At 37.5% G+C, this 15,027-nt stretch overlaps 1 protein-coding gene across 3 annotated transcripts in view; it reads right to left on the bottom strand.

Moving 5' to 3' along the window:
- NEDD1 (NEDD1 gamma-tubulin ring complex targeting factor) overlaps positions 1-14,799 on the bottom strand; it is a 51,586-nt gene extending 36,787 nt beyond the window's left edge. The window contains exons 1-5 of one of the 3 annotated variants that reach the window (XM_023231561.2): positions 14,706-14,799; positions 12,077-12,220; positions 9,154-9,248; positions 4,779-4,895; positions 2,424-2,564 (exon numbers count right to left, since the gene is read on the bottom strand). In XM_023231561.2, the coding sequence (XP_023087329.1) occupies positions 2,424-2,564; positions 4,779-4,895; positions 9,154-9,248; positions 12,077-12,212 (489 nt within the window). In that variant the 5' untranslated portion in view covers positions 12,213-12,220; positions 14,706-14,799. Of the gene's footprint in view, positions 1-2,423; positions 2,565-4,778; positions 4,896-9,153; positions 9,249-12,076; positions 12,221-14,473 lie in introns of all 3 variants that reach the window. The other 2 variants (XM_023231647.3, XM_023231722.2) reach the window with 2 other exon arrangements.
- Positions 14,800-15,027: the final 228 nt, after the last annotated feature.

The raw sequence follows: 15,027 nt of genomic DNA, 5'->3' as shown, positions 1-15,027 counted from the left end.
AAAAAAAAAAAATTGAAGTATAAGATTATACATAGTAGTATCTGGTCTAATTTTTATGGTATTGAAAAGTCAGTCCAAAATTTATAAAATTTATAAATTTGTCATGCTTCTAACACACACAAAAAAGAAAGTTACTCTATGTCCCTAAAAAAGGTACTTGAACATTAATGATTTTTTTCACAATAGTTTCAAAGTTTAGACTTTATGGCTCCCCTTTATCAAAATATAAATAAAAAAGAAATCACCAAAACAAAATATAAGTTCCTGCATCTATGACAATTTAGTACATTCTGAAGAGCATCCCTTTGGCAAATCATTTATCTTCATCCATAAAATGCAGAATGCGAGATTACCTCTAAAGGCTATTTTTAATGTTCAAGGATTCTATGATTCTGACATTCAACTAATTAAAAACTCTGATTAGTTTCCCTAAATACCTTCCAAAACAGAAGTCTTTTGTGTGACATTCAGTCTTAAATCAATACTATATTCATATTTACCCTTTTCCAATCTTTTCTCACATTGGCCCTATATGAAGCCTATGCAGTTTCCTTTCTCCTTATTTTTGTTAATGTGATTTCCTCCATATAAAACATCCCTCTCCCAGCTGGGTGTGGTGGCTCATGCCTGTAATCCCAGCACTTTGGGAGGTCGAGGCCGGAGGATCACTTGAGGCCAGGAGTTAAAGACCTGCCTGGACAACATACTGAGACCCTGTCTCTCATATTAAAAAAAGAAAAAGAAAAAAACTTAGCCAGGCTCCTGCTTGAGCCCAGGAGTTGGCACTACAGTGAGCCACAATCATTCCCCTGCACTCCAGCGTGGGCAACAGAGTAAGACTCTGTCTCAAAGAAAAAGAAAAAAAAAAAAGAAAGAAAAAAAATCCCTCTTCTAAAGCTTTATATTTGCGTAACAAAATCTTTGTCATCTCTAAATAAATATACTCATACATTAAAATATTCATTATGCACCTTCTCCACGTAAGGCAAGAAACTAGACAATAGACTGAGGACAAAGAAACAGGCCATGGTTCCAACAATAATGTGGACATGTGAAAAAGACTAACCCTGGTTGGGTGCAGTGGCTCACGCCTGTTATCCCAGCACTTTGGGAAGCCGAGGGGGGTGGATCACCTGAGGTCAGGAGTCCAAGACCAGCGTGGCCAACATGGTGAAACCCCATCTCTACTAAAATACAAAAATTAGCTGGGCATGATGGTGAGTGCCTGTAATCCCAGCTACTTGGAAGACTGAGACAGGAGAATTGCTTGAACCTGGGAGACGGTGGTTGCAGTGAGGTGAGATTGCACCACTGCACTCCAGCTGGGGCAGCTGAGCGAGACTCCGTCTCAAAAAAACAAACAAACAAAACAAAGAGTAACCCTAATACAAGTTAGAAACAAATAATTGGCAAAAAGGCCAATTTATATTGTCATAGTAAAAACAAAATAAATAAGCCTTAGACCTAGCTGCAACTCCCAACCCTTTCAATTTTCCCTATTTTATTCTGAGATAGTCTTCTCTCAACTGTTCTGTATCACCGTAAGACTGTTTTATATCACTTACTCATAATACCATTTATATATCTGTATTATTCCCCCAATATATATGAAACTTAAAAAAGACTTTTTCCTGTATACTTTTCATATCCACTAAATTTTTTAAGCACTAAATACATTCAAGTAATAATTTTAAAAACTACTTGCCAAAAGTGAAGATCTCCCATATTTTATCTGATAATAATTATGGCCAAAGAGATTATAATTAAGTAAAAATTAAAAGAATTTGCAACTCACTGGAAATTTCTAAGGCAAATTTTATGGAAAGTTAACCAAGAGTTAGATTCCTTGAAAAACTGAATTTATTCTTTTAAACTTTTTCATAAAGGGAAAAAATTGACTTATTTTCCTTTTAAAAAGTTTCCCAAAACACTCTTATATTAACCCGAAATATATAAGCTTTGATACTTTATCATATACCTACAAAAACAAAAATACAAAACTTAAATTACCCTCTGCCTAAACAAACTCAATCATTCCATGTCCACAAAACAGTATTTCTGAGTGTATCTGTCTTGCAGCTGACAAAGTCTGAGCTATGTGACACATTTCTGTAACAGTAGTGCTGTAGAAAGATTAATATCCATTTTTTACATTTAACCTATTAACAACTATTTGTATTTTATTATGCTGTATATAGTTATAGTCTAGAAGGATGTAACTATTTGATTATATAATCAAATTTATATAAGCACCATAATCTAGTATGAATTAGCTTGCTATCTGAATATTTCAAAACACTACCATTTAAAAATAGCTAAAGTTTTTCCATCAAGCATTTCAAAAACTTAAATTCACAGCCTTATGTAAGATACAATTCAAAATATATCTCACCAATTTTACTCTGAATAAACTCATACTGTACCTGGTTGCTACCATGGCCAAAAGGAGTACTAGATAAATTAGTGGTTATACTGTGCAAAATAATTTCACCACTAAGAGATCCAGAAGCAATGTAGCAATCATTCCAATTGTATGTTACACAAGTTACTTCATCTTTATGATCCTGAAAGAGAGAAATGAAAGTAAGTAGGCTGCCCCGTAACACTCGAACAGCCCATTTTCATGTTTCTGTAAATACCATATATTATGTACTTATCAATCTAATATTTGCTTTAACATTTTCCTCAAATACACAGAGAATTATTTTCAATAATGAAAAAAATGGTCCAGGCACTTTACAAAAGAAAGAGAGACATTATGGAAAGGTAATTTTCTACATGGCATTATGTCTACTTTAAAGAATTCACTTCCTCTGACAAATAACAGGTATTGCAAGTTGACTATTTTGAGTTCCTGCTTTAACATGAAAATGGCAGAGAATATGCTAAATGAATGATGGAGGCAAAGTGTCAGAGGAAAGAGAAAGAGCTACTGTGAATGAAGTTGGCAGAGGAAGCTTTATGGAAGACAAAAAGCTGGAGTTCAACCTTAAAGAAAAGAGAAAAATCATGGGAAGGGGAAAGAAACTAGACATTGCAAAACGGAGGAGGGGGAAGAACAAATGAGCAAGGCATCTGTGAGATAACAGCAGCTGCTTCCATTTGCTCAGAACCTACTAGTGCTAGGACCTTTATACATTATTTAATGCTTAGAAAAGCCTGAGGGGCAAGGTTATTTTGCCAATTTTATAAACGAAGCACATGAGACACAGAGAGGTTAAGAAACCGGTGCAAGCTCACATAACTGCTAAATGACCAGGATTCAACTCCACGTCAAACTCCAAAGCCTCTGTTCCTTCCACTATACCAGGCTGCCTCTCAAATCCAATTAGGAATACACTTTGAGGAAATAAAACTTTCAGGTTTTAAACAAACTGAGTTCACAAGGACTATGTTTTCCAACATCAAATTAGAGATGTCTAGCAGGAGCAGAGAAAAGTTATCAAAATTGGGAGAAGAGTTTTTAACAGGAAGATGCCATATCTCAATAATACCAACAAACTAAGCCCTGTATCTAATAAATATTTATGTAATGGCAAGAATAATAGCTATGATATTCCACTTACATTACAACTTTTTCAAGTGGTCCTTCAAGTATTTTCAGAGATTTCTTTACCTTTTATTCCATTCCTAAAACCAAGGAATGCTTGCTATCTTGAGGAAAAAATGTTTGATGAAAAGAAAAAAGGAAGAGCAGACATTTTGGGTATCGTTCCCATTTGGGAAATTAAGAACATGGGGTCCAATGTATTTTCTATGACTTTATAAAGAGGCAAGTGTCTTCCTAATTTCAACTGTGGAAAATAAGTCATTCAGCCAACATTTACTAAGAACCTACCAAATGCCAGAAATTGTGTTAATCACCAGAGGGAGGACTGTAGAGATTCAAAGGTAAAACATTAGATTTCCCACTATCACAATTAGTCAAAATACTCATTAACAGAATGAATGAGGGAGCTAAACATTACAAATTTCACACCAAAAAGACAGAAAACCATCCAGAGTAATTGGGAAAGCTAAAAATGGAAAAGTGTATCAAATTTTGCCATGCAGGGATGGGGTAAGTGAAGCTTACATGGGTGATGGGTAAAGAAAGCTCTTCCTCTGTGTATGTGTCTAGATATATGTTTATATTTTTCATATTAAAACCTTTTTAAAAGACAAAAATTAAATTTAAGATCACCTTCTAAATATTAAAAAGACAATATAATGAAAAGTAGAATTCCAAAAATATAACCAGAGACTTTGTTGTGCTAAATACTTTATTTTCTGAAACTACCAAAAGCTAATTATTAAAGAAACATTAATTGTAAATAGTAAATCAGTTTATAAAATATTACCAAGATAAAAATACAAACAGATAAAAAATAACACAAACAAGAGCAGCCAAATATATTACATAACTAAAAAGCTGACCCCCCAACTCTGATTACTATATTGAAAACTATCATCCCAAAACAACTCTCATTTTTTCCAACTTGCCCTAAGGAAAGATCCCTGATGACCACAAACCATAGTTTAGAAAAAATGAGTGAAGTGGTTCATTCAAATAAGAGTAGAACTAAATGAAAAAACAAGAAAAAAGTTTTAAATGTTGATCATAGGCATTAATTCTATACATGGAAGAAAAAAGACATAAAAACAAGTTTCCGGCTAAACAGCACCTTTATTTTCCCTAACAATTCTGAAGCCCCTTATTTTTATCATAAAAGCTCGGTAAGTACTCTAAATGCATTAAGATATCCATTTTTTTGTAAAGTTTTTTTTTAATTGCTTACCTTAAGAGATCGATGAATTCTTTTTGATTTTAAATCCCAAATATTAACAATGTTATTTAGGCCTCCGCTTACCAAATACATAGATGTAGAATTTAAGTTGACACATGTCTGCTTTTGCTATTTAAAAAAAATTAAAATAAAAGTTACCTTAATTTAACAGAGCTCAGAGCTGACTTTCAGGTCTCATTCAACACTTAGTAAGCATGTGATAAATATTTGTTAAATACTAAAAACATGCTAATCTTGTACTAAAGAGCCACTCTCTCATTGTCTTTCTTCCACATGGATCCAACAGCTTTTAAGGGGGTCAAAAATGCTTCATTGTGTTCACTTCTGTGGACTGGTGACAACACAGGAAGCTTAGGAGACATTGGCAGTCCTGGTCTCCCATCACGGCTTGTTTGCCCATCCTATCTCCCCTTGATAAAGCCTGTTCTTGTATTTCCACAGAATATCCTACATTAAAATCAATCCCCAGCTCAGAAATGCTAAAAATAGAAGAGACTTCAAAGAATTTCCAGTGTAGAGTCCTCATTTAACTGATGGGGTAAGTTTTTTAAAAGAAGTCAAGATACTCGCCCTAAGTCTCCCAGCAAATCTCCCTGTTAAGGAGACCAAGTCTCAGACATCAGGTCATCAAAGTCCAACCTCACTTGTTCCCCACCTCTGTAAAGACACCTCCAGTTTCTCAAGACAAAAACCCAGAATAACCCTTGATTTCTTGTTCTCCCTCCCTTCCAATCGATCAGTAAGCTCTCTAAACTCCAACCCAAGAATGAATCCCACATGGGCTCCCTTTATCTATAGCTACTACTAACACTAACCCAAACCTTGCCAAACTACGACAGCAGCTTCCTAACTGGTTTCCCTGTTTCCACTCCTGCTTTCCTATATTCTGTTCTTCATAAGTAGGGTGGACTTTACAAACATAAATCAGATCATGTCTCCTTCCTGTTTAAAAATCTTCAACGGCTTCCAATCACACCACGAATAAACTCCAAACATTTACCTGGCTTTCGAAGTCCTATTATCTGGGCCCTACCTCATCTGTTACAATTTTCTTCCTCATCCACTAATTCTCCAGCCATACTGACCTTCCATTCCTTAAATATACAACCCTATATTTGCCTCAAGGCTTCTACACATCTATTCTCCTTGCCTAGAAAGCTAAATTCTCTGAACCTTGTTTGGAAGACCTTCTGGTCAACAGATCAACTTAAGTGCCACCACACTTCAAGGGAACTCCACTGGCTACTTAATGTAACTTGCTATTGCAATATCTTATTTTAGTTATCCGCATGATAACTTATCAATATCTGGGTATTTTTTGTTTACTAGTTTACTGCCTGTCCCCTGCCAGAATGTCAGTTTCACTAGCACAAAGCTATATCCATGCTCGATCTTTATAGAATGGCTAAAATACAGATGTTATCAGGTTCTTCTCAATGAGTATCTTTTGAGTGTCACCAATCTGGTGGTGCCATCAGTAACTATGCTTCACAGAATACAATGGTGCATTTTTTTCCTATGTAACCTTCAGATGCACTACCAAGTTACATTAGTTGTAACTTCCACAGTGCATCCTTGGATTCTTCAAATTCAAAGGGGACATTTTATGACTTCGCTAAAAGTTAAAAGGCAAGCTATGTAGGTTTAGGCAAATCATCTCACCTTTCTGAGCCTGTGTTTCTGCATTTGAGAAACGAAAGGTGAAGACTAGATCTACTTTCTTACTTTGAGAGTCTATGCTTCTCAGAAATATCCTCTGCTCAAAAGAGATTCTTTAAAGGGTGCAGATGGTACCCTTCCTCTAGTCCTTCTCCCCCACTGCATGTTTAAGTACTATAAACATGCTAATCTTGTACTAAAGAGCCACTCTCTCATTGTCTTTCTTCCACATGGATCCAGCAGCTTTTAAGGGGGTCAAAAATGCTTCAAGGAAATCAAATAGATTTGTGTTCACTTCTGTGGACTCCACGGTTCCTTCTAGCTCTGAAATTTTGACCAAGAGTATCAACTAACATATACAAATAGCAAGATGCACACAACATCAATGTTTCAGTACAGTTGCTGTAATTCTCCTGCAGATACCATTCTAGGAATTGACTTTGGTGGAAGCAGACTAAGAAGATTTAAAATCTGGTTGTCACTGCAAATCAGGACAGTTTGCTAAGAACTATCAAAACAGCCTTTAAATAAAATAGAAAAAGATGGTGTCCACTGAAGATCAATGTCTTGGGACTCCAATCATCACAACAACTACAATTACTCTTAAGGGCTCAAAATAAAACTTATATTTAGAGCTGGCTAACCCTGATGATAGATCTTTTTTAATGATAGTGTATTATTAATGCAACTAATGAACTTAAATAATTAATGGAAATTGTGTGGTTATTACAGGAATCCTGTACTGCTCAAGGTGCAAGGCAAAGGTACATTCTACTTTAAAGAGGTGAAATACAAAATCAAAGAAAATAAATATGAACTTAAAGTTCCACTCTAAAATGTTTAAATGAGTAGGATCATAATTTATTTTCTCAAGCAGAAAAGGTCTAATGCCTCAAACAATACACGAGTAAGAGGATTTGGAAGTTACAAAAAGGTTATTAGCACATAAATATGTTACTTTAAACATTACTAGTAAAAGCTAAAAAACCAATGTTTGCAAATATTTTTATAGCTAAATTAAAACAGACTGAAAATTTGAACTCAACTAATCTTACTTTTATCTACCAGCATTATGATATGATTTGTTAACTATGGGAAAGAGGGCTAAGAATCATAGCAACTAATTTGGAATATTCACAGAACTCTTAGAATTATGGAACACTTGAAAATACCATCTGTTATTTTTACACTTAAAAAAAAAGCTCCCAAACACCGATTCACTGATTTTAAGGCATAATGCATAACAGTAGTACATATATATAGTGGTAGAGTAGAAGTTAAAATGGTTTTGACGTTGACATTAACAAGTGTTTTTTGAACATCTTAGGATACAAAGATCCAAAGATGGTTAAGATGTTTTGCCTGCTCTTGAAGACTTCAGTCTGCCTTTTATTGACCAGGGACATTCTATGCCTTGATTTCGCTTAAGTCAGGTTAAACAGAGTGTCTCAAACTCCATTTCTACTGTTAGCAGATGTTCTCTCTGTCCCAGTCTCCAACATCTGTGGGTTAGAACTGAAGTTCAGGTCAATCCCACTGGATACCTTTAGGAGAGGATTGATAAAAATCATGAGTCCTCTTTAAATTAGTTGAGCTTTTATTCAATTGTCCTGCTGCTTTCTTTCTAATTGGGCTACCTTACCTATCCCAGTGTGTAAAATTATGACAATCCATAATAATTTAAGATTTGCTATAAAAACTTTGAAACAAACAAACAAAAAACAAGCTATCAACTACTCATACCTTTTTATTTAAATCTTATTCTATTTAAAAAAGAAATAGCTTTCAAGGAATGTGACTGGAAATGAAGAAGCCAGTATTATCCTCAATCAGAGGGATTAATTTATAAAACAAAAGGATAGGCTGCCACGCCTGTAATCCCAGCACTTTGGGAGGCAGAGGCGGGAGGATCACAAGGTCAGGAATTCATGTCGGGCCTGGCCAACATGGTGAAACCCCGTCTCTACTAAAAATACAAAAAGTAGCCAGGTGTGGTGGTGGGCACCTATAATCCCTGCTACTTGAGAGGCCGAGGCAGGAGAATTGCTTGAACTCGGGAGGTGGAGGTTGCAGTGAGCCAAGATTGCGCCACTGCACTCCAGCCTGGGCAACAGAGTGAGATTCCATCTCAAAAAACAAAACAAAACAAAAGGATAAGGCAACAGTATGCAGTGACAGCTTCATTTAAATGCCGTGGGACCTAAGCTTATTTTGACAAAAAAACCTGTTTAAGGAGCGCATGGGGAGGCTCAGACAGGCCCCTCAGTACAGGTGGACAGAATCTGAAGCAGAGGGCTACCATCAGCTATGAGTCTGTTCCTGATGGTCCTGAGCTCAAGATCAGTAAAGTAGTGCTGTGTCATTAGAGTTCATCTGCTCAGGTCAACCTAGCAACCTGTGTGGGACATCGTCCTAAAATAGCAGCAACAGGAATCCTCTCCCACAGAAGGAAAATGAAAACATGAAGGGCCTAGTTAACAAAATTCAAGTCTTCAATTGTTCCCCTAATATTCAAAACTATTTTACCTAAAAATACCTCACTAAGTACACATATCTCATTTTTAAGTGTTACTGTATTATTTTGAGCTTAAGTTAAAAATGATGCTTTTAAAAACCTTTATATTTAGTTGTAAGCACCACAATAAACAAGCAATTGCCAGTCAAGCAAAACTAAGATTTTTAACAGTTTAAAAAAAAAATCACTTACCCCTTCAGCCAGCTCTAAAAGTGGAACAGGTTTACATTTGCAACTTGAGACAACTATTTTGTCGCCACTGGAAGATGCTGTTACTAAAAAGTTATCTAAATGAAGAGTTATGGAGCATCAAACAATCCATGAACATCTATAGCACTAGAGACTATTATAAGAATTGCAATTATAAAAGCAAACACACTAAGAAGACAATGAATGAGTAACGCTTATAGAGTAGCTTTCAAAAGTAGCTCATATTACTATTAATAATTACTAAGACTAATTCTCTTTGCTACTACTGCGGGGAAGAACTAGCCTTCCTTCTGGCTCTGCTATCACTCAAAAGCTATTTAACCCATGTGAAATACTACTCTGTTTTCAAAGAGTAGGCCAGAAGGGCTAATTTTATCCTTCAAGAATGAGAGCATGATAAAAGCAGCATCAGCAAATATCAATCAACCTTTTCATCTACAGAAACTGTTCAAGATATTTATTAACCTAGTGCTTGGTACCAATCTAAACTAGGCAGCAAACATCCACACTAGTCCCCTGTTTTTCTATTTTTTTAAAAAAAGACCTGATATTTTCCCAGAACATGAATTTTTGTGATAGAATGTTCCAATTTTAAATTAAGAATGGATATTATAGTAACTTGCAAATATTTTACAAATATGTATGGTGAAATAGGAATTGTTTGTGTCATGAGTTTTAATTTTTAAATAAAATTTAATTGAATCTTAATTTAAAATTTTATTTACCTTCTTTTACATGAATCATAAGTGGAACAATCAGTAAACACAAAACAGTAAGTATTTTAAAACTAAAATGATTAACTACAACAATATAACCAAGAATAAGAGTCTGATTTTGAGAGCCATAACAAATTAAAATATCAGAAGTTTAAATCTGTGCTTTTCAGCAATTAAAATGTGAGTAAAAGCAATGGAGAAAGGTTAATTAGACACTAAGAATCCCTAACTGCATTAACTTTTGAATGTTCTGCATAACTTTCAGGTATTTTGTAAACAGAGCATAGACTGTAATTTTATTATGATACATGATGCAAATCAAATCATTTCTACCTAGATATTACCGTAGTGAGAAAAACCATTTCCCTTTCCTTGACTTCTTCCTCTGTTTACTACTGCTTTTCTCCTTAGAATATAGAAAAAAAAAAAGAACTGAAACATAATGTGGGTGGGTAATCTAGCTACTTTTGTATTTCTCTTGTAGTTTTAGAAATCATGAGAAAGTGAGGAACATAAGCTAAACGACAAAAAACAAAAAACTAATCTCTCTGGCGTTCTTGGAATCTATGCTATGTGGACCCCAAGCTGCTAAGGCTGGGAACTCTTTGATCTTCAGTAATTAACCTTCATGGAAGTGATCAAAGCCTTATTAAGAGTAAGACTGTATGAAGGCTTTCAGTGCACATCTGCTCATGCAAGAAAATGATAAGACCAATTTCCAAAAGTCATACAACACTATCTCATAGCTACATCAGTTTTGTTGTTAGACTATTAAGTATCACATTAGTAAATGCCAACTCCTAGTAAAACTCCTTAAAACAAAAGTCAACCAAAAAATAATCTTACTACAAATTGCTACTTTTATATAATAAGAGGGAAAATTAAGCTCTAAACATAATGAAAATCTAAAAATAGAGAACAGCAACTTCATACACTTGTCACTCTCTTTAAAATATTTTCCCTACTAAATATCTGGAAAGTCCTTAAAAATGCAGTCATTTCACCATGAGTTTGACTAACAGAGTACCAAAGTAATTTGTTGTACTGCTTTAACACAAAATATAGGAATGATAAGGAGGTAAATTTAATTCAATAAGAAAATTTGTCCTTCTTGTTACAGACATGCAAGAATAGTAAGGCTCACATAAAATTTTTAATATTTTTGTTCCTGAACCAGTCGTATTTTAAAGCTTTGATTTTTTTCCTTTCATCAGAAAGTAGAATTTAATACTTTGGTGTTGATAAAAATCAGACAAATGTTAAAAATTTGTTAAGAAATTGCATATGAGTTTCACAAAAGAAAATTTCTAACATACCAGTTACATAAAACATTTTCATATAAAAGGTGATAGGAGTATTGTGGTTACAGCAGTGGTTCTCTACTGGGAGTGATTTGGGCAATTCTGGAAACATTTTTGGTTGTCACAACTAGAAGCTATTAGTAGCTAAGGGGAGAAGACCAATAAACCTTCGCCACATGGTACAACATACAGGAAAGATCCACAACAAATTTCCTGCCCCAAAAAGTCAACAGCGCAGGGGTCAAAAACCCTAGTTTACAGTCTTCACTCCCTCATTTTATTTTATCCACATTTAGGAGCTCACCAAGACAGGGAAGGTGTCAATCAGAAACATAAAAAGCTTAGAAAAATTCAATCTAGATAACTTTACTATGTCTGTTTAGGAAATAATGTAGTTTTCATCATACACAGAGAGGAAGATATGGAGAGTACATCAGTAAGATGGAGATACTGGGCAATTTTTTATCTCCTCCCAAACTTGCTTCTGCCTTCATGTTCTGTCTTTAATTTTCAGTTCAGATCCACAAATACCCAAATGTAGATGCAAAAACTCATTCCAAACCCTTTTGGAATTATTTCCACAATTACCAACCTTATTCCATTTGGTTCAATAAGAAACTTTTCATAACTAATTCTATGGTGTAGACAGAATATACTTTTTTTAATAGCAATGTTTTCAAATGAAGTGGGTTGTAACTAAATTTTTTTAAATGAACCCAACACTGGGTGCATTCATATGATATATTGATTTGTAAATTACTATTTTACTATCCTTGGTAGCAATGCAAAATACATTACTCAGTATGAGTCACATGCAAAAGTTTCATTGACAGTGGCTGTTTAACCTAATAAGTGGTTTGTGTGTGTGTGTGTTTTTTTAAAGGATACTATTGCTGCTCCAACATATTGAGCTGATTCCATGTGGTGATGTGTGTGGGTTGAATTTATCCACCAATGTCATAGATGAAGCATCCCATATTTTAATATCATCTCCTGATGAAGCAAATCTGAGGTTTTCCTGCATGACTGCGCCTACAAATAGTTTAAAACAATATATTTTTAAAACATTTAAAAAGACATACTCAAAAAAAGGTCAAAATCTAATCTAATACAAGTGGCTCTAACTCATCCATTTTTGTTCCAAACAGTGCACTCACCAAAGTAGTTGAAGTGATCTTCCTAAAACAAAAGCCAGATCACATTCTCTCAGTTGACCCTTCCAATGGCTCCTCACAGTAATGATAATGAAATTGAGCCTCCTTAGCCTGCCTTACATGTCCTGGCCCCCACATAACTCTCCTCTTTCTTTTCACTGGCCTTCTCTCTGCCTCATGCAAAGGCAAGGTTATTCTCACCTCAGTGTCTTTTCATTTGCTGCTCCCTGTGCCTAAGAGGCTATCCCCAGATTCCCACGGTCGTCGTCTTCTCATCATTCAGGTCTTAACTCAAATGTTTCCTCCTATGAAAGGCCTTTCCTGACCACCCTGGCTAATGCAGCCCCTTCCTTACCTGGTAAGGGACTTACCAGTTTACCCTATATCCCAACACCTGATTTCATTTTTTTCATAGCATTTCCTACTATCTGAATTTTTTTTTTTTTTTTTTTTTTTTTTTGAGACGGAGTTTCACTCTTGTTGTCCAGGCTGGAGTGCCAGGGCGTGATCTCAGCTCACCGCAACCTCCACCTCCCAGGTTCAAGCGATTCTCCTGCCTCAGCCTCCTGCGTAGCTGGGATTACCGGCATGCACCACCACGCCTGGCTAATTTTGTACTTTTTGGTAGAGACGGGGTTTCTCCATGTTGGTCAGGCTGCTCTCGAACTCCCGACCTCAGGTGATCTGTCCACCACAGCCTCCCAAGGTGTTAGGACCACAGGCGTGAGCCACCGCGCCCAGTCATTATCTGAAATTTTTATTTGTTCTCATAATAATGTCTGTCTCCCCACACCAGTCTTGAAACATTCCTTGCACACAGCAGTTTCTCAACAAATAACGATTAATAAGTAACTTCCTAATTTTTTTAAAAAATGTATGATAAAGTAGCATTTCTGCAGGTCAGAATCCAGTCACACCAGTTTTTCCAAAACTCCAAAATTAGCAATATGGTCAAATGAGATGCCACTAAGTCCCCATACCAATTCTTGGACTACAATACCTTCAATCATTTATTCAGAGTATACAGTTGAAACATGTAATTCTAACAAGGTGATTTCACAAACCAAGGAACTCTAGAAAACAGAAGGCAAGGAAGCTGCTCTAGGCAGGCACCTTAAAGAGCAACAGGTAGTAATGAACGATAGGTGAGAAAAGAGAGGCTCAAAAGTACATGGGAGAAAAGGAAAGCAAGAGTTCACAGAACTATACCTCCCACACCTTCCTAGTATGGAAAGTGCAAGACTACTACACAGCATTAGTGATGTCACAGACAAGTCCCCGAGTCACCAATACACGTCTAGTATAAGCCATTTCAGAGGACAAGTTAAAGACATAATTATAGAAACGTTTCCTTCTCGAGACAAAAAGTTAAAGTAATTCACTCATGTGCTTCCTTACGCTCCATTCATCTAACGAAGTGCTACTAAAAGCCATTAAAGTCACCTGTCGAAATGTAACACAGTGTTTGGATTTGGAGCCTTAAACATGTGTAACACGTGCCTCCTTGGTTCCCAAGTCAAGGAACAACGAATGAATTGCTGGAAATGCGATCTCTAAGCCCTGTAAACACAACTGCAAGCTGTGTCTACCTGCATCTTACACCAGGCCTATTGAGATGCGGGGTGTAGTGGGTAGATCACTGAGGCCAGGGCTCTGAAAAACTGGGTTCAAAAAACCCGCTCCAACTTAGGAGACAACTCGCTGAGTGATTTAATGTTTGTTTCCCGCTCTTAAAGCGGGGCGGGGAAGAGGACTATCCGCCCACCTACTCCGGTCTTCTAAGAACTGAGCACATTTAAGGGAGACGCTTTACATCAGTCCCACAAAGAGGGTCCCATCGAAAGCGAGCAGTCAGAACATAAGGCGGTAACGTCGGCCTGGGTTTAGGAACAGCTGCTACAGGAACCAATTCAACTACACTACTCAGCTGAAATGAAAGTTCTCCAACTTTCAATCACCAAAACTGCACTTTACTTGCAGGACAACCGCTCAAGTGAGGCTACCCTGTAAAATGCATCCGAGTACCTGCCAAAAGAGAAGTACTTGAGGTTGACAAAAAAGGAGACAGACTTGTGGAGACGAGGCAAACTTTTCGGGGGCAGCACAGCCACCAGGGCCGCCACCAACCTACCCTAGTTGACCTGGGCCGCCTCTCGGGGAGGTGTGCGACCCCGGCCCGCGGCTCCCCAAACACTTCCCAGCTCAACGCGCCGCCGCGCCCCTGCCCGCAACCGCTCGGGGCGCGCGAAGCCCAAGGACCTCCGCCCCGCCCTCTGAGGGGGACGGAGGGGGTTTGGGGATACGTAGGGTGCACGGACGCGGCGGGCGGGGCCCCGCTGACCTCAGGGCCTCCGGAACCTCACCTCTCCACCAGCAACACAACAGGGGGCCGCGGCCCGCTCGGCGCTGGGCTTCCGGCTCCCGCCTGGACTGTTAAACTTCGGCGGCCGGAAGTCCCGCCCCGAGTGACGTCAAGGGGCGAGGCGCCGCGTGCGGCTGTGGCTCCTTGCTGGACTGGACTTGGGGCACAGAGGGGTCTGGCCAGGGCGGCGCTGGGCATCCGCGGGAGAAGTTATCCCAGTGCCAGGGCGGGAACTGCGGGCCGGGGCGACTCTCTCCACGTCCCAGCGACGGAGCTCCGGCCACTGTCAGCTGCTCCTTTGTCATTCACTTGCTGACTGTCTA

The sequence above is a fragment of the Piliocolobus tephrosceles genome, chromosome 10 (genome assembly GCF_002776525.5).
Source record: "Piliocolobus tephrosceles isolate RC106 chromosome 10, ASM277652v3, whole genome shotgun sequence".
Taxonomy (NCBI): domain Eukaryota; kingdom Metazoa; phylum Chordata; class Mammalia; order Primates; family Cercopithecidae; genus Piliocolobus; species Piliocolobus tephrosceles.
This window is presented reverse-complemented; position numbering and strand designations above follow the sequence as displayed.